Raw genomic sequence first — 21,489 nt, 5'->3', positions numbered from 1 at the left:
ATACATAAAAAATGAATGTCCTCATCCACCCCCACCTGCCAGATTTAACCTGGAATTACAGTATGTTCCCTTATGTATTGTATTATGTATTATTAAAAACAAGAGGGAAAAGGGCCAATCATTGCACCTCATTACTAAATACTCTGGAGCTTTGTATTACTAGATTACTGGGTGGGTTGTAAGAAATTCGCTTATTTAAGACCAGTCCATATGTAGACAAATGTTTTGGATAAACAGATCAATGAAATGTCCAGTTATTCATCCCAGATCATACATTCAGTTCTTTTGTATATGTGTTTGGTGACACTGATAGGTGATTAGAATGCAATAATAATTATAACGGCAATCATCCTTATCACACACATCTTCAAATATACTGTCCTTATGAAATTTAAAACATAAGCTCCACCCCATCAGTTAAAATAATATTGTTAATAATCCATGTGGATAAAATTTCTACTCGTATAAGACTCAAGTTCATCTGTACCATTCGAAATTAAATACAATCGAATGGAAATGAAGTCCTGTTAGAGTTTATGAATGTTAACAATAAAAGAGGAGTTGATTTGAAGGTGGATCATCGGTATATGTTCCCTCTGATAGATTTTTGACTTAAACCTTTCCAAAATGAATATTTTACTAGGAGTTTTTCAAAAATATAATTGTAAAAATATGGGTCACCGTAATTTTTTTTAAACTGTGAGTCGTGCAAAATTGCCAAAATTTGTATTAGCTGTTCATGAAAAAACACATTTGTTTGCATAAAAAGAAATATATGAGATAGCATTTTGAATTATCTTCTCTTAAATAGCTTAGTTGAAAAAATGATTTTGAAACATAAATATTTGGTATTTGTTTAAACATTTTGTTTGATGCAATAAGTGACTCTTTTGTCTGTATAAAAATCAACAATATTACCAATAAAGTGCAAATAATTTCCAAATTTGCAGATTAACGCAAAGAAATAGAGCGGTTTTGTATTGCAATTGTACAATCTAAGATGGTGTTGTACCATGAATATACCTAAAAATCTTGGAAAATTATCATGAAACACCTAACATAGTAGGGAAGATTGACATCTCATATTATATATATGTCAGACTCAGTCCAGTCTATAATCGACGTCCGTTCCTCAAATAGAAGTCCAATTCTGATTTCACATTCTTAAATCGACGTCTTAGCCAGTCTTTGTGTTCAGACATCTGGATTAAAAAATGTTGTGCTAACGTTCTGTTGAACCTTTCTATCCAGCCCCGGCGTTTGGGATGGTAAGGACTCCCATGAATTTGTCGTTTTTAAAACACATCAAAAACATCTGCTAAGTTGGAGTTTGAAAATTCTTTTCTATTATCAAACTGTAAAATTCTTGGTGATCCTAATAGGTAAAGAATCTTTAAAATTAGATCTGCTATTTCTTTACCAGTTTGGGTTTTTGTTGGTCCTCCAAAAGCAAATCGTGAGTAACAATCAATTATGTTACATACATATGAATATCCACTTACTACTGGAATCTGTTTTAAATCTTCTTTCCAGCGACTGTTTGAATATGTCGCTGGAATAGGTGTTCGTGTTGTAAAAGTTTTTGGTAATTCAATAGCATTGCCGACACTTAATTTCTGTTTTAAAAAGATTTTGTACTGATCCTCTGACAACGGGAAACACGATGGTCCTTAGCGCTTCGTATATATTATCTCCTTTTTAGAAGTGTTTCGTGATTTTCTCTTATCAAATCAATTTTACTCCCGCATCTCCGTGTGTTTTTACTCACGCATCTTCTGTGGTGTACATTTAAATCAACAGATTTATGAACATTTATCATACTTTTAATATCTACTGAAATGTCGAAGTTAACAAAAATTCATCGCGACTGAATGCACCGACTACATGTAATGCTTGGTCTGCATTTAACTGTATGTGAAGAATAGTATTTCAGAACATGTGGATACCAGACAAAAATATGTTATTTATGTCAATTAGGCTGAAATCTAGCTATTTAGAAATACACAGCTGAAACATGTGCAATGATGCGGTCGAGTAGTTCTTTTAAGAATAATGTACATAGATTGCAACTTAAAAAGTTGTAACAACCCTAAAAAATAACAAGTACAATAATGCGGTCGACTAGTTCTATATAAATAATGTGCATAGATAATAGCAATTTAAAAAGTTGTTAAAAATATTTTGAGTGTCAAATATTGTATGTATTATTGATATATGAATTTTGCTTCACTAACATGAAGACATTTTTTTGTTTTATATCAACATTGTAGATACTTAATGTAGCAGATTGATTAAAGAGGTTCAATAATAATTGATTATCAATATTCCAATATTCTCATTTTTGTGTACGTTTGATACGATATTGGTGTATTTTGTTTAATATGGTTCATATACTTCCTTAAATTAGGATTTAGTTTCTTGTTGATATATCAACAAAGTAAGTAAATAGTGAAGTTAATTCTGCGATGTCAGTCAGGAAGTTTAAAAGCAACAAAAATAAAACACTTCAAACATAAAAAATACCCTTTTTCAAGTCAAATAATTTAAACAAACCTTATCACAGTGGAAATTGTTCATCAGGTCAAGGTCTGCCCAGAAATATTCAGACGATAATTATGAAATGCTGTCTAATTGACTTATTACATGTATCATGAACAAACTTTGAAAAAATTAGATTGCTTCAAATGCTTAAAAAACATAAGTTATGTGTACTATTTAATCATGCTTTTCGCGATTCTATATAACTGCATATACCCGTTTAAGTCGTTATGTGTATACTTCATTTATTCACAATTAACACCAACAAAACACAAGTAAATAGTATAAACACAACCGCGTGATTATTGTAAGCTACTTAAAACGTAAAAGTCACAAAGCAAAAATATATATCCGGTTAAACAACTAAACTTTGCTGTAAACTAGCCTTCATTGACTGCGAGTACATGTGCATTGTGTTTCTGTTGGGTTTTTTTGGCCAAATCTTCCGTCCTTCGTATCAATTAATGGAGAAACGAAACCTTTTGTAACTTGGTCTTACAGTTTGGTAGTTACACTTATGTTCCGCGTTGTCAAAATTGAATTGTAAAACAAAAAATTATAGTGAATTTTATAATTTTCAGAATGGAAACAAGTCCGAAAGAAATACAGGCAGCAGTCGGTATGTAAATAACAAAAAAAATATGTACGTGAGGTTAAACTTCTGTTATAAACCGTTTAGTAATTCTCACACATTGACAATTTTAAATTCATATAAAGAAACCATACATACCAGTTGTATTATTTTATTTTTAGTTGTACTGATATGCATGTGCTGTTTTACTGATAACATTTCCAAGTTTTGTCTCTACATGCTCTATGAGATAAATATACAAATATTCTGTTCTACCCCTCCCTTCACTTTGGGTCTTCAATAGATTAAAATTTGACTCATGTGTGTATGTTTATTTATAGGTAACATTCTCATATTGGATCTATGTGATCAAATATACCAATAATCTGTACTATCCCTGCCTTCACTTTGAGTGTTCTATAGATTTCAATTTGACAGATCTGCATGTGTTTATTTACTGGTAACATTCCAAAATGTCGTCTATGTGATAAACTATACTAATAATCTGTACTACCACTCCCTTTAATCCCTTTACGTTGGGTCTTCCACAGATTTCAATTTGAATTATATGCATGAGTTTTTTATTGGTAACCTTCCCAAGTTTTGTCTCGATGTAATACAATATGCAAATACTCGGTACTACACCTCCTTTCACTTTGGGCCTTTCGCATATTTCAATTGGACTAATATGCATGCGCATATTTACTGTTAATACTGTTATTTTTCACAAGTTATTACAACATTAACTGTACTTATTTGGATATGTAGTTATTAAAAAGATATATGCTGGAATCGAAAGTTTATATGCTCTGCTTTTTCTTGTTTTGAAGGGTTAAAATAAAGGGCTCTGCGGGATATTTTCGACATATATATGCCCTGATATTCTAGGTGTTTAAACTTATACTAAATTATATACTACCTCTCCCTTCATTTTGGTGTATTTCAAAGATTTCTAATTGACCGCTATACATGTGTATATTTACTTGTAACCCACGTTATGGCTCTACGAGAAGAAATATGTGCAATCCCCAGCATGTTATTTGATAAGTGTAAAAGACTGTTTGATTTGTGAGTCAAGTTGCCAACATATAGCCTTCTCCTTTATTGTGTTGTAATATTTGAATCCATCATGTTAAAAACAGTTCTACCACTTAAAAAGAGAAATGTGAATAGTACTGCTATTAAGCAGATAATAGTACATTTTAATCATTCGCCTATAAAAATGCATTTTTCCTGATGTATTTTTCTCTTTTAGAAAGTACTCATTCAAACTAAAATAAGTGTTTAAAACCAATGACGTGTACGTACGGAAAATGAGTGTTTAACAATATGGATACAATAAAAAATTAAAGTGCACATATTTTCTATGACTGTTAATGACATCATGCCCATTGAAAGTACATTAAAAATTACAAAAATGGAAGTGTGGGTGAAAAAAATGTAAAAAGAAAACAAAGGAGTGATAACTAATTTCATTATTCCAAATTATTGTAGAATAAAAGGAGGGTTACATGAGCTATTTATACCATTGGCGGCCGTTGTCGTAACATATCTGGTCAATTTGCACAAAATGTAGCATTATAATTGGCGTATCTACTTCGAAAATGGTCCGATTATCTAGCTTTCAAACCAATATGACCGACATGGCTGAATTAAAATTTAGAATGAAAACAACCCGACCAAAGAGCCGACAGCAGTCGAATGCCACCAATGAGTCTTCATTGCAGCGAGAAACTCCCGCATCTTGATTCTTCAGCTGGTCCATAAACAAAAATGTATACTAGTTCAGTGATAAAAGAGGGACGAAAGATACCAAAGGGACATAGACGTTATACTAAACTTTGAAATATACACAAGAAACTAAAATTTAAAATCATACAAGGCTAACAAATGCCAGAGGCTTCTGAATGGGAACAGACGCAAAAATGCGGCGGGGTTTAACATGTTGTTTGAGATCTCAACCGTTCCCCTATACCTCTAGCCAATGAAGAAAAACAAACACACAACACTATGCACAGTGAAACTCAGTACAAAAGACGTCCGAGTCTGATATCAGAATAACAAAAGAAACTAAACAAAATGACAATGATACATTAATTAACAGGGATTAATAAGGACTACTAGCAGTTACTGACATGCCAGCTCCAGACCTCATTTAAAGAGATTGAAAGATTATGTCTTCATCATATGAATATCAGGCACAATCACTTCTGTTAGGGATTTAGTATTATACCATCATGAAATATATGAGAAGAACATAACCCGTATCATGCCAACAACTGGTTTTATAATAAATGTGTTTAACAATCAATTGATAAAGACAAAATATGTAATTTTTAATATCCTGACTACATTATCGTAACTGTATCCCTTTCTAATAAGTTTGTTTAAAGGTTTAGTTTACTTTCTGAGCTGAATGCCGACATTTTTGTGCTTTGTAAAGAATATTACCATACAAAATTGGATGTGAAATACCTGAACGTATAAGATGTCTGCATATTGAATTCTTTGTAATGATGATACAATTAAAAAAATGTTTTGACAAGTTTGTTGTATCGAAAACCCTGGTAAAATAGTTTTTCAGTAATACACAATTTTCTCTCGCTAAAATGTAATACATTGTTACAAACATGAGCGAATCTTACAAGTTGAGATATACACACCATAAGATGGTGACAAGGGAACGTCACCATCTAAAAATGGATAATTAACAATACCAAAATTTATGATAAAAGAGACGATTTGTCAATTCCTATACCCAAATTTATGATGAAAGAGATGATTTGTCATTTCCTATCGTTAAGGTAGCAAAATACAAAGATTGTATAACTCCAACTCCCAAGTTTTAAAATGCTGTAACTTTCTTAATAATGCTTGAAAATTTATAAAAGTGGTAGTTTTGGATAGATAACAGATTACTCTTTCAAATTAATGGAATGTTAGTATTATGAATCAATTATGTAACAAATTATAACGATAACTGTGTCTAAAATATTTTTCACAAAATTTCCACTTTCAAATGAAATTAGCTTCTGCATAGGTATCCCTAGAGGGTTGATTGTATTATATGTTGTTCCTATGGCCATTATCTACAAAAGAGTGTCTCAGATTTCAGATAGAATGTACAGAACAAATTTAACACCTAATTAAACATTTTATTCTTTTATGTTGTAAGAATGTTTACACTAATTTGAGATTTATGAGAGAATGGAATACCATAGAGACAATCTGAGACACCCTTTTGAAGCCCATGTTGTGTTGATTAAGATTTCGTTAAAATTCTTTGTATAGTTAAAGAGATGATAGAGCTAAATTCATTCAAGTGAACTTACCCAGATTTTGCCACTAATTACATAATAATTGATTACATAATGATTGCATAATAAAAAATATTGCATTCATTGAAAAGATTAATCTTTTATCTATCTATATATACCTCTTTTATTATTTTCTATGCATTCATAAGAAAGTTACAGCATTTCAAAGGTTAGTGATTGGAAGTAAAAAAAATCTTTGTATTGTGCTACCTTAATTATCCATTTTTAGATTTGCGTTTCTCTTAAATGATCAAATCGATAAAGGACGAATTTTAAGGTTCAGAAATGTACAAAATGTGAGTATCTACTTGCCTTTTATTTGAACCAAAACTGCTACAGATAGTCTTGCAGGAGTTATTCTTACTTAAATGACAATTGTTACAATTTTTTTTTTAAATGTATGTTTTATCATTTGAATACTTTAAAATATCATCAGAAGCTAAAAAAATATTAGCATGAGAAGATGTACATCTAAGTCAAACAAGATGAAATCGTGGATCGACTTGTAAATAATTTATAGTCCAAAGAGATAACTTTACAGTTTGTTTTGTGTGTTCACCTATTTCAAATATATCTTGAAAAGTTGATAAATGATGATACGGAATACAAGTTGCAGAAGTCGATCGGGAGGACAAGATTTTCAAATTTATCAATCAAAGCCAAAATTGTCGGTCGACTCCCCACGACAAATTCTTTATTTAAAGTTACAATATAACCGATAATGACCACCAGGTCAAAGTTAGAGAGCATTGAAACCCAAATATTCCGAATAATTGCACTCATTTACTGCTAAGACAATCATGACTTCGGGTAGAAGAACCTAAGTTTTTTGAAAACGTTATCCTTTTATAAGTTATAAAATGTACAATTAATAATAACAAAAGAGTATATAAATGATATTTCATGTTGACATGGTTGACACCAAACTGCTGACTACTAGATTGCTGATACCCTTGGGAATGAATCGTCCTTCGGTATTAGCATCTACCAAGATATTGTAAAAACTTATCAAATTCATTATAACGTCAAACATGCATTTCATCTTTATAAGACTCATAATCAACATTTTGGGAGATACCGTTAACACAAAATTAAAGAGAATTAAAAACCGATTATTAATACAAATTGTGACATTTACGACTTAAACAGTCTCTTTCTTCGGGGTAGAATAACCTAAGAGTTTGGAATATTGAAACATTTGATAAATAACAAATGTACAGAAAAGAGACTTTTTAGTGATATTTCAACCCAAAAATTCTGACCACATAATTGATGATATTTTTCGATTTAGATTCTGTATATTTTTGCAGTGCGAAAGATCGTATAAATATGTACGTGTTTCTATGAATTTGTTGTACGTCATTTTTGGAGCCCACGATAAGTGCATGACGCAACTATTCGATATGAACAGGGTAAGAACGTTGATCTTGACTCCATTTACTGCGTAAATACTTTGACATGTCAAGGTATGTAATGTTTTGTACTGGACTATTGAGAACTTCAAATATTGGTTATACACACATTTATTGATAAATTTAGATGTTGATCCCTATTCTTTTTTTTTTAAATATTGTGGGTTTGTCGTCATGTCACTAGCGATTCCTTTTATTCTTGTATAAAGTATTTTTCACTTACACTCATCACACGGTAGACATTTTTGTATTGAGTTTTTGGTAGAAAGATTTTATAGTTCGGAGGCTCGTATACTTATTACGTTAATGGGTATGTATCGTATACTTTCTTTAATCTATCTTATTGATTGTTTATTTATTTATTAATTTATATTTTCACAGACGCATCGACGAAATTATTTGGACAATTCGGCTCAAAACTGATAGATGGGACTGCGCTAGACACTAACATTCTTGATCTTCTGATTTCGAAATGCATTCTTAGCATACAGGACAGAGAGGAAATAACAAAACAAGTTTCAACATCGCAGAGAAATGAGAAGTTGCTTTACATTCTTCAACGTCAACCGTATGACAGTTTTTATTTTTTTGTTGAAGCGTTAAAAGAAGATGAAGAGGATTTTAGTAAAATTGACGGTTGTAAAGATCTTTTGAATGAAATGGACACAGAAAAAAGCAAAACCATTCCTAGGTTTCCGCCTATGAAATTACCTGAAAGTAAGGAATTAAGTTTTGAGTGCAGACTAAAATATGATATGTATAACGTTTAGACTAGGAATTTACCGAACCTATTTATCAATCTAATACAATAGAATAGCTCAATGAAAATTGTCTGTCCAGAAGGAATGCTCTTCACTTTTGACGACCAATGTTTTCATACTTTTTTGGGGAAAAAACTAAAGAGCACTTGACTGCGATGAGACTCATGACTTTCACCTGCATGCATTCGGACTCGCATTTAACATGTTTAACCAAATATACCGATATTCAAATATCAGTAATACTTGTTCTACTTTGAAATACAACAGGCTGCCCGTAACTACAAGTTTTCAAGGTCTATACTTAGTGTTTAATTTGCTTTTAAAAGCAATGTATAAGTTCCCAGGAACGTCTTCTTTGTGTTTTCGGTTTTTCTATTTATACCCATCTGACGATTTCAATCATTTTCAACTGATTTTTACAGTTGTTTCTTGAGTTGTATTATTATACCACTGTCCCGGGTCGTTGCAGGGTTGAGCGATCAGAAAGTTTGGTGGTTGGCGTTGGTTCAAATTTGTCATATAAGTTTTTCGAATGTTGTTGGTTATAAATTAGGCCGTTTTGTCAATTGACTTGTTCTATATTTTCATGTCGGGGCTTAATTACGATAGCCTGCTATTACTGACGTCCACTTCAGTTTTACTTCGGTGTGTAGTTGTCTAATTGGCAATCAGACCACATCTGCCGATTTTTATAACTTTGTATCAATATATAATTACGTTTGATAGATATAAACAAACATATTGAGGACTGAAACGGATTATTACATTCAAAAGATATGTCAGTAACTATTAGAAGTCCTTTGTTAATATATGTATCATTGTCAATTTGCTTAATTTCCCTAAGTGCTTATTCTGGTATCGGACTCGGACCTCTTTCACACTGAGTTGTTCTGTGTGTATTGCTGTGTGTTTGTTTATTCTACATTAGCTAGAAGAATAGGGACGGGTTGAGATCTCACATAACATGTTAACCACCGTCGCATTTTGGCGCCTGCCCATAGTCATGAGCCACTGTTTTTTGTTAGATTTGAATGTTTTACATATAATTCTATTTTTATGTTTTGAAGTTTAGTATGACGTTTATTTTCACCGAACTATTACCCAATTTTATTTAGGGCCAGCCGAAGCCTGACTACGAGTGTGGGATTTTCGCGCTTTGTTGAAACCCCATTTACGCCGTTCTGTTGTTAAAACACTATTTAAAAATTCCCAGTTTCCATTCTCAATGTTATCTTCGGATAATTACACGGTTGTCACAGATATATAAGCGAGAACAGCATTTGACAAGCCGTATATCAATATCCTTAGAGCAAAATAGTCCAATAGCAACTACATACATTTTGTACTATTTGACAACATTCACCAAACAGCCGTAAAGTTTAACCTGTATGCTAACATGTCGTAGTTGTTTAAGTATTCAGCCTTCTATTTTTTTCCCGACAGTTGAAGAAAAAAAGATTAGTTCCAAATGTATAGTTGGACCACCAAGCGCAAAACCTTTAATTCAATATATGTGTTCAAAAGAACAGTCTCTAACACGCTTCGTATAAGATATTTAAAAAACGACAGAGCAACAAATATCGATAGCATTATATAATAAATGTAGAATGACAAAATATCCTTTTCACATACTTTTGAAGCATACATGACTACCAAGTCATCCACAACAGTAAGGGAGATTTTGCTTGTTTCTTTGATATACTACATGGCAACATCACACAAATAAACATTTAATATCTTTTTGAAATTTCTAATACCCAGCAATAACTAAAAAAAACCTGTCTAATGAACTTTAAATAGTTCTCACGTAAAATATAGGCGAAGTTAAACATAACCTTGAACGTTATAACACGTGTACATAAACTTAAGATATTAAGCCTCAAAATGCAAACGTAATGTTACTTATGAATTTGCAATAAGAAGGAAGCAGCATAACCGACAGAATTCCCCTTCGCTTTTACGAATACCTGATATCTTAATTTCATGTTTTTTGGAAAGGTTCGTGATACTTAGAAATTCTAAGACTGCTAAATCTCCCTTAGAAATATGAAGCAGATATAAACAATTTGATCGTTCCCTCTGCTGTTTTATATTTAAAATACATAAGTTTTCAGACAAGAAAGGAGATCAAGAGATCAAATCGAAAATCCTAAAAAAACAGTCATTACTACGACCAAAGGATCCGGACAAACAGGAAAACATAACATAGAGACAATTCAACCATAAACCGGTGTTGAACTCTTTAATCTTTGTCAAAATAAAGAGATGCGTGATATCCAGTGGCTAGCTTTTTTATAAGCCGGGTTAATAAATGTCTCTTGTTTAATCCGTAGAGATCAACAAGTACCAAAAACGTGTTTCCATGACTGAGGACATGGACTTAAATTACCGGAAGACACTACGACATTGAAAGATTTAAATAGTACACAATTTACATCACTTGAAAAGTAATCATAAGGTGAAAAATTGTAATGAATCTATACCAGTGTACTTCATATTAAACCATAGGTAGATTATTTGTAGTAAGCCTGCTTTATAATCGTATACACCGTATTAGTGTTTCTTATTTTAAAGATTCAAAATTGCAAACTTATTGATTACTTGACTTGTAAATTTTAAATATCGATGATATTGGAGACGAGTCAGTATAACCAGACTCCCTCTATATTAGAATTGTTTGCTGGTTTGCGTTTGTTTGATCTTTCCAATTAGGTTATTCGTAAATAATTGACTATAGTGATATGTAAAAATTAATAAAAACGATATAGAATAAAAACAATATGTATCCAAACAGATAATACATCGCTGTATACATCAATTCATTCCGCCTTACTGATTAAGGACAAGTTACAATCCTTACTAACTGACCAGTTGTTACTTTCCAAAACCCTTAAACCTATTTATACATTATTAGATTGTCTCTACGTCATTTAAATACGTGCAAGTCGATCTTTTCGACATAAGGTTTATATTTAGAGCGAGATGGGGTCATTTCGAAACCAGACTAAATTAATGGTCAGATTGGTCAACTGTTTGATCCTATTTACATTTATTGTCCTCTTCTTACTATACAAATGCAAAATACAATATTAATGTCCCCATTTTAAGTGTAAATTCTATCATTTATAAGCAAATTTCAAATTGATGGTAACTGTTCATAGTACTTAAAAAATAATATGCAAAACTCAGCAAATTAGTTGGTTATGAGAGGAATAACAGTTCGAGTGTATGGTGAAAGACCAAACTTATAGCAAACTTTTATCGATTAAAAGGTTATTATCCCCATGAGTTCCTGTTAAAATATTCAAGAAAAACTGAATTTTTGACAATAACATCTCCGTGACCAGTAAGGTTTTATATTTGTTATATTCTGTTATATACAATCTCTTCTGACGAAGATGAAGTAAGCTCATCCGTTTATGTAGCTCATATATTTCAGCTATGAAAGACGATTCATTACAACTACAAAAGAACTTTCACTACTTGATCAATAACATTGCAAAGGCCGACTACCTTATTGATCATCTTTGTAATGGAATACTAACAGTTGATGAAATTGAAAATATGAGGGACAAAACTCCTAAAGAGAAAAACAGAAGACTACTGTCCGTTATCATTGCAAAAACGGCATTAACATCAACGGTAGCAATTAAAGATACAAGCAAGAAAGTATACCAGGCTTTTTTGGAGGTACTAGGAGAGGATGATATAGGTAAAGATTTAGTGAACACAATCAAATCTACAGAGGTGCTAGTGGAAGACAAAATACGAATACGTTTAGGTAAGAAACAACTTTTAAATCTTTAACAGTGTCCATCTTTTGTATAAGGTTTAATAAATAACCAATATTGTCTACAGAATGACAAAAGCATTAATTTTATGTAAGTTCCATATTATATTCAGAATGAGGTCTTTAGAAATTATTTTAAAAACTGGTTATTTTCGCATGGCAATTCCTCGACTTTAGAAATATTTTTGTTTTTTTTACTATTCTACAATTTGCTTTTTAATGTAAATTTTTGTTTTTGTTTAACGGTGATGTCCCTTTTTTCCTATTCGTATTCAGATAAATCATCACGAAACAATATGATAAAATCGAAATAAATAAGAAGGATTCAGAAACAAGCACATTTGCTTTGACAAATCTGTTTTCAATTACATAAATAATACACTTATTGAACAATACATAAATATAAATACTGGAATAAAGAATGGTTTATGTGATCAAATAAAGCTTTTTAAAACTTCCAGTATGAAAAATGTCATGTAAGAATATGATATCATCATGTATTTCGGTTAAAATAACGAAGATGATTGATGTACCCATATTTTGACTATTTTTAAGTCTCCCAAACAAAATTTGGGAATTATTGTTTTTGCTCAGTTCTTAATATTATGGCACCCTCAACGGAGTTGGGGTGACATATTGTTATTCTACGTTTCTTTTTTTCTTATTATTTTTATTCTTCCACACTTTTTGTCCACGCTATTTCTCGGAATTGACTGGACCAATGTTGATGGAATTATACCACAATGTGGAACACCATGCGAAGTTGTGCAGCAGACTTTGGAATGTGAAGATGGCCGCCGTTACCATGAAAAAAGAACAAATGTAAAAAAATATTTTTTTGGTTTTTGGTGAATAATTTGAATATTCCTGAACTGAAATCATCAAATTTTTATATATTGTTGGTGTCCATTATATACAGGTTTGAGATGATTTTTGGAATCTTTGGAACTACTATATTGCCATGGAAACTAAATATGTTTAGCATTAAACCCTATCGGGAAAATCTTAAAGTAGTATTTAAACTCTTAATATGGTATATCCAACCATTGAATCTTTAATGGTATGTTCCTTATCATGTGCCAATGTGGTAGGTGTCTTTGGAATTTTGGAAATGGTCACCGTTTCCATGGAAACAGCAGAAATGTTCAAAAATTTAAAATTGCTCCAAACTTTCTGAAAATTGACAGCAAAATTTTCAAAAATTTCAAAATGCTCCAAACGACATGAAATTTTACAACAATGTTAACATGTGTAAAAGCGGTCTTTGACTTTGAAATGTTCAAAATGGCTGCCACTCGCCTGGCAATGGGGGAGCAGGGTGCCATCCGATATTGCTAGCAATTACAAATCTAGTTATTATTCTTCTTCCTCTTCTTCTTCCGCCACTTTAAAAAATGAACTTGTCCGCAGCGTTTCTCCAAAACCGCTTGTCAGATTTACTTAGGGTTTCATTGAATGTTAGACTAATATGTCTAGATGAGCCATCAATCTTTTGTTTGTGCATTGGGGTCTATTAAAGGGTATTTTAGGGGGCAGAAAGAAGGGAGGGATTTACTATAGAATCCTATGGGATTTTATTTTCTAAAATTTTCAAATGAATATGAATTGAAAGCTGTCAGTGATGGACACACGCAGTGTTCAGAAATGATCATAGGACAATAAAACAAATCACATAAAATTTAGGGTGAGTCCCTGGGGGTCATCCACACCCCCCTTCAATTTGATAATATGCTATTATCTTGTAAACGGTCCAGATCCCAACTCCTAAACCATATATATTCTTGTAGGGGACAATAAAACAAATCAAATGAAATAAAAGGGGAGTCCCTGGGGGTCACCCCACCCCGTTCAATTTGAGAATGTGCTATTAACTTGTAAACGGTCCAGAGACCCACCCATAAACCATATATATTCTTGTATGAAAGAATAAAACACATCAAATGAAATATAGGTTCCATAGAGGTAAGCCCAACTCCCATGTATTCGAAAAACTTTTAAATGGTTGAGATCCCCACCCTTAAACCATATATATTCTTGTATGGGACAATAAAAAAAAATCAAATGAAATGTAGGATAAGTCCCTGGTGGTCACACCCCCCCCCCCCCCCTCCTGTTTAAATACTTGTAAATGGGTGGGACCACAGGAATGGCAAGTTATGGTAGCTTTGTTTGGGAGACTTCGTAACAGCATCCTGTTACAATTACTTCTTGTTTTTATAATGCCCGTTTAGTTCACGCATCATTGTAAATATAACGGAATTTGATAAAACTGTCATCAAAGGGGGAGGTTTAGTGCTATAAAACCAGGTTTAATCCACCATTTTCTATATTTGAAAATGCCTGTACCATGTTAGGAATATGACAGATCTTGTCCATTCGTTTTTGATGTGTTTGGTCATTTGATTTTGCCATGTGATTATGGACTTTCCGATTAGATTTTCCATTGAGTTCAGCATTTTTGAGATTTTAGTTTTTGCTTAGTCGTCTTACGTTTAAACTGACCGGTAAAAATAGGGTCATCTATTGACTTGATAGTGATTATGACAATTATCAATGTTAATCACAACGAGACTTTTAAAGAAAAGTTGAACGATAAAAATGGATTTGAATATCTTGATTTCATTGAAAACAGTTGTGAGTTGATCTACATCTTTTATTGGAAGAACCAACGGTGAGGAGATCAGAGTTGGTCGGGAAGGGGGTGTTAGCTGACCTGACCCAAAGTGGGTTTGAAGTAATTCTTAAATATAAAATGTTTTGTTATATATCGTATCACCTTCATTTTTTAATATTTCTTGTAGGACAGCTAATAAGAAAACGAAGAACGCAAATGGATAAAGGTAAATATTCTATTTGTAACAATCCAAATTTTGTTCAAGATACGTATATCCTTTTAACAGTTTGTATTATAAAAAGTAAAATAACAAAAATACTGCACTCTGAGGAAAATTCAAAAACGGAAAGTCCCTAATCAGATGGCAATATCAAAAGCTCGAACACATCACACAAATGTATAACAGCTGTCATATTCCGGACTTGCTAAAGGCCCCTTTTTATGTAGAAAATGGGGGATAGAACTTGGTTTTATAGCTATCAAAACCTCTCACTGGTATGACAGTTGCATCAAATTCCATTATGTTAACTACGATGCGTGAACAAACAAACATAGTTTTTTTCTTTCTTAAAATCGTATGAAGGACTCATCCAAAAGTCATGTTTATTTCAATGCACTGTTTCAAAATGATTTCTAGTCAACGACGATATTATGAGCTCATGCTACTTACCTAATTTTGATCAGAAGCGGTTCTTTTTTTGTTATTACAATAGATCTTTAAAGAATGCACAGTTAATTTTCTTTCTCAGTCTTTCAGTATTTTGTTTTAGACTTCTTCACTGCGGTAAATTCAGTATTGTTGACACAATTCTTAATTTCAATTTGCTCAATCTATTTTCAGAGTAATCAGTAGTAGTTTTGTTATATATTACACATCATTGTACTAAATTTTCTCACTATTAGCTGAACAGAAGTGCATTAACAAACTAGCGAACTGTCTAAACAGAACTACCGTTACCGCGTAAATTAAGTCTGAATTGTCTAAAAGGATTTATATGAATAAATTACTTGAAGTGAGACTTGTTCACTGATGTGAAGATCAAAATGAATATTTCAGACAAAAAAATCATTTACATGTACTAGTAAGCATTCGTCATGACTTGTGATAAACTTAAATTCATTATTGATTATTTAAGACAATTCATGAAAACATAGTCTCACCACTTACGGTGGACTCCCTTCACTAAAAAGTCACAAAGTCTAAAAAGACCAATTTTTATTTGAATTTGCATGAATGTTTACTCGACATTCTTTTGGTCTTAAAGCTGTCTGAATATATCTCTACATAATTTTTATGCCCCACCTACGATAGTAGAGGGGCATTATGTTTTCTGGTCTGTGCGTCCTTCCGTCTATTCGTCCGTCCGTCTGTCCGTCCATTCGTCTCACTTCAGGTTAAAGTTTTTGGTCAAGTTGTTTTTGATAAAGTGGAAGTCCAATCAACTTGAAACTTAATACACATGTTCCTTATGAAATGATCTTTCTTATTTAAAACAAAATTAAACGTTCGACCCCATTTTAATGGTCCACTGAACATAGATATTAAAAGTGCGAGTCTCAGTATAAAGTTTTTGGTCAAGGTAGTTTTGATGAAGCTGAAGTCCAATCAACTTGAAACTTAGTACACATGTTCGCTTTTGGTTTATCTTTTTACTTTTCAGGCCAAATTAGATTTTTTTACCAATATTACGGTACATTGGACATGGAAAATGATAATGCGAGTGGGGCATCCCTGTACTTTGGACACATTCTTGTTATTGTCTTAAAAATGTGTTTGACACTATTTCAAAAATATAAATTGCAACTAAATTGTATATAGCTATAGCCTCATTCTTGACAGTTATATCACTTTCATTTGCGGATTTATACTCAATCGCTTGACTCAAGTTAGAAAAATTAGAATACAATAATACATTGCTAATTATAAAAAGCCACATTTTGGTAAAACAATTTTCATTTACTTTATAAACATTGAATTATTATTATTATTATTATTATTATTACAATTTTTCTATAGCGCTAAATCTAAAACAATATTACTCAAAGCGCTTTACATCACATGTTAAACGAAATATACACACAGACAGTGATAGAAATATAAAACATGAACCCACAAAATAAATATTTAAAACTTTTCTAGATAAAAGGATTAATAATGTGGATTTTATTTTAAAAAAAAGTGGAATATATATATCAATGTATCAAAATAAAAAAACGAGTAAAAAATTATACTGAATAAAGTTGGTAAAATAAATAGCCAAAAAAGTCTAAAATAAGATTGCTATTACAAATCATCAAATATAAGTTAAAAATTGAAAACGTATTCAAAAGATGAAAAAGGAATATTACCATGTAAAAATATAATTACTGAAATGAAAAATATGTGTGCTACTAAAAAAAACATACAATGTACATATTATAAATGAAACATATCTCCAGTTAAAAGAAAGGTTCGATAAATCAAAAGCAGGCTAACGTCTATGGCACAATGTATCACAGAAACGAATTTAAGGGATTAAAAATGCTTGTTGAAAAAAGTGAGTTTTTAAGTTCTTTTTGAATACAGGCACCGACTTTGCATTTTGAAGTTTTTTTGGTAATACATTCCAAAGGATGGCCGCTGCTTGATCAAATCTTCTATTGCCGTAGGTTTTGGTTCGCACAATAGGAGTTACAAGTGTTAAGTTGTTTTCAGACCTTAATGATCTTGATGGCCTGTATAAATTTACAACTTCACTAAGATATAATGGCGCTTCATGTTTCACGGACTTGAATACATATAATAATATTTTGTATTGCACACTGTATTGCACAGGCAGCCAGTGAAGAGACTCAAGTGTCGAAGTAATGTGTTCGTATTTCTTTTTTCTTGTAACCACTCGCGCAGCAGTGTTCTGAACCCTTTGTAGTCTCTGAATCATGTAAGCTGGTAGTCCATAGAGTAAAGCGTTGCCATAATCCAATCGAGAAATGATTAACGAATTGACCAGAGTTTTACATGCATCCTCGTTGATGTACGGACGTATGCGGCCTATATTTCGTATATGATAAAAACATGATCTCGAAACTGAACTGACTTGTTGGTGCATTGACAGAGTCTTATCAAAATGAACGCCCAGATTTTTAATACACTCAGAACTTGTAATGATGTTTCCTTTGAAGGTGAGATTGCAATCCTTCAAATCTTTCACTCGGTTTTTCGGAGCAAATAGCATCAGTTCCGTTTTCTCCTCGTTCAGTTTAAGCATGTTCACACATATCGGCCAAACAGTCCTCAATTCGATTCGATGTGTTTTTCCAGTTATCAAGAGGTTCGAAAACTAAATAGATCTGCGTATCATCGGCGTAGCATTGATAAGACATGTTGTGGCCTCTACAGATTTCGACGATCGGCTTCGAAAATATAGTATATAGCTTTGGGCCAAGCATGGAGCCCTGCGGCACACCGCAATTAAGACGAAATTCGTTGGAGTGGGCCGAGCCTACTGCTATACGCTGTGTCCTATCTCGGAGGTAAGAGAGTAGCCATTTCAGAGCAGAACCTGAGATTCCAAAAGCATATTCTAATCTAGCTTCGATAATGTCTTGGTCAATCACATCAAACGCCGCAGAAAGGTCGAGCATCAATAAAACGGCACAACCGTTTTTGTCTAGCGCACTTGCAATATCATGGTGAACTCGAAGTAACGTTGTTTCGGTTGAGTGTCCCGCACGATAGGCAGATTGAGCAGGGTCATGAAGAGTGTTTGACGATAGATGCTCTTCTAGACGACTTTCAATAACTTTTTCGAGAACTTTAGAATCGAAAGGAAGATTCGAAACCGGGAGATAGTTTTTCAGTGTGTCTTTATCTAAACCGGGTTGCTTCAACAGAGGTCGCACAATAGCCTCTTTATACGATACTGGTACAGTAGAAGTTGATAATGACTTGTTTATGATCATCGTAATATTGCTGGCAATGCTGTTTACACAAGTTTTCAAAAGCGTAGTCGGGATTGGGTCGAGTTCACAAGATTTACTTGACGCTTTTAGAATTATTTTCGACACTTCATCAATTGACGCAGGGTGGAAGTCGGTGAGAGTGTTGCCTTCAAAACGTATATCTGCTCGTAGAGGGTCAATATCGTCGATAGAATTATTCGCCGAAAGTAAACTTGTCCTGATGTTTTCGATTTTCTCAAGAAAAAAATGTCCGAAACGATTTGACAGTTCAAACTCGCTTTGATGTGAGATGGAAGGATGACGTCATTACTATTTCCCAAAAGTCCGTTGGTTAATTTAAAAAGTTTTTTGTGATCATTTCCAATATCCGAAATTTTGTTTGAATAGTAATCAGTTTTACTTTGTATCAGTATTTTATTTGATGTGACACATAATTCTTTGTATATCAACTTGTGGACCTCGAGCTTTGTTTTCTGCATAGTTCTCTCAGCTTTCCGACGCTCGACCTTTGCTTTGCAGATTTTGTCGCCATACCATTCCGTGTTCGGTCGCATCGTTATGATTTTTGTTTGAACCGGTGCATGTTTGTCTAAAACTGCCTTGAGATCGGAATTATGCGATTTAACCAAATTCTCAATGTCAGGATCATTGTTGTGAATGAAACAATTCGTGTCGATGTCGGCCTTTAAACTTTCAACGTCGATATTGTTTATCTTTCGGATTGTCAATGATTTTTTCAGTCTTGCTGGTTTGCTAAGATTGATTCGGCTATGAACAGCAAAATGATCTAAGGACGCATTGCTTTTATCGTTGTATATTTGCGTGTCTTCGATTGACGGTTCACCCAACAAGATTGAACTGTTTTCTCTACTTATGATAACATCGAGCGTGTGTCAACGGATATGTGTGGGTCCATCAACTTGTTGTACTAGTCCACGATCGCTAAGTGACTCAGTGAACCTTCGCCCACCGCAATCGCTAACGTCATCAAGATGGAAATTAAGATCACCTACGATGATGATTTCACCTGAAAATTCCGTAGTATAGTCTAGGAATTCTAACCATTCTTCGAAAAAAGTGGTTGTTTTCAGTTTATTGTTTCGGGATGGCGGGGGACGATACACAACAAATAGTCGGAACAGGTTGGAATTAATGCTACATTCGAGAAGTTCAAATTGCGTGAGCTGTTTTTTGCGCTTGATTGGTTTGATTTCTAGATTCGACTTGTGAATGATCGCTACTCCACCTCCTTTTCGTTCGGATCTAGCATTTAGTAATGTTAATAAAAGTTGGTTAGCGCCGTTCCAGTTATGTGATTTCTCAGGATTTACTAAATTCGATACGTTGACACTACACAAATATAAAGATTTGTCGGATCGCTGACGAACTACTGTTGGAATATTCGACGGAGCTTCGGTTGTTAAAGGAATTAAATTGTCATGATTTATTCCTGTTGAGTGATCATTTGAATTGTCTCTATACGAGCTAGTTATAGTTCGAATGAATCGCAGTATGTTTCTACCCGCTTTCGTTCCACGTCGTGTGCGTTTTGAACGATTCACAGTTAATGTAATGTAACAGTTGTTTAAATTACCTGTGCACTTAGGTCTATATTTAGACAACGATAAAAATAAACGCGTACAAATAGTCAACAGAAATATTTAAAATATCTATATTGACTTCAAGTTGATATAAAGTTCTAAACTGGTAGTCCCAGAAGGATGAATTATCGGTTAGGTGTATCCATGCCAAATTTGGAATCGATATGTTTCATAATAATGTCATATATTGTAAAAGTAACACTTACACTGCGGGAGCAGCCGTTCGGCGCTAACCATCAAGTCTTATCTGGTTGTTATATATGAATAGTATGCATAAAACATTAAATATGTCTACATTGCGGAAGGTTTATAACTCAACATTTGTAATTATTTTCAAACCCACATTTAAATTTGTTTATATCAACCAAGGATTTGTATAGTAAGAAGGATTGGAATCTCGCGGTTTATCGTAATCTCTTCCGTGGCGAGACTTCGGTACTCGCCACTATTACTACTACTACTACTCGTCACTTACGATATCGGAACGTGATTTTTTTGTACACATGCATCGAGTTGTGTTCTTATTTTTGTCACGTATAGACAATGTTGTAATGGTTTTAAGAACTTTATTCATTCTTTTAAAATGTAATTATTATTGATTTTCACTCAAGTTTCAATTGACGAAAAAGCATAATTTAACTGTTTTATTTGATGGAAGGTGTATACATAACGACAGTTGACAGTGTGTTTGTATGTTAACTTCTGTAATTTTTTATTTTCAGTCAATTGTCAAAGAAATTAAAAAAAATTCTTTTTCTTGTAAATAATGTCATTATAGCTATACATGCGAATTTGCATCTTCGGAAACCATCAATCTCGGGAAACAGGTGAAAAACAATTTTTGTGGCAAAAAAGAACTGACCACACATTTCAGGACGAATTACTGCATTGCGTTTTATACATATGTCAGTGACTAGTCATTATCATAAGTTTGGAACAAGTA

General features: G+C 32.9%; 1 protein-coding gene across 2 annotated transcripts in view; it reads left to right on the top strand.

Moving 5' to 3' along the window:
- LOC139515833 (uncharacterized) overlaps nucleotides 1–21,489 on the top strand; it is a 41,160-nt gene that overhangs the window by 9,091 nt on the left and 10,580 nt on the right. For both annotated transcript variants that reach the window (XM_071305550.1, XM_071305551.1), the window contains exons 2-5: nucleotides 3,120–3,157; nucleotides 8,220–8,555; nucleotides 12,039–12,380; nucleotides 15,191–15,229. In XM_071305550.1, the coding sequence (XP_071161651.1) occupies nucleotides 3,121–3,157; nucleotides 8,220–8,555; nucleotides 12,039–12,380; nucleotides 15,191–15,229 (754 nt within the window). In that variant the 5' untranslated portion in view covers nucleotide 3,120. The remainder of the gene's footprint in view (nucleotides 1–3,119; nucleotides 3,158–8,219; nucleotides 8,556–12,038; nucleotides 12,381–15,190; nucleotides 15,230–21,489) is intronic.

The sequence above is a fragment of the Mytilus edulis genome, chromosome 3 (genome assembly GCF_963676685.1).
Source record: "Mytilus edulis chromosome 3, xbMytEdul2.2, whole genome shotgun sequence".
Lineage (NCBI taxonomy): Eukaryota > Metazoa > Mollusca > Bivalvia > Mytilida > Mytilidae > Mytilus > Mytilus edulis.
The sequence above is the reverse complement of the archived record's forward strand: the minus strand, read 5'-3'. Positions and strand labels throughout refer to the sequence as shown.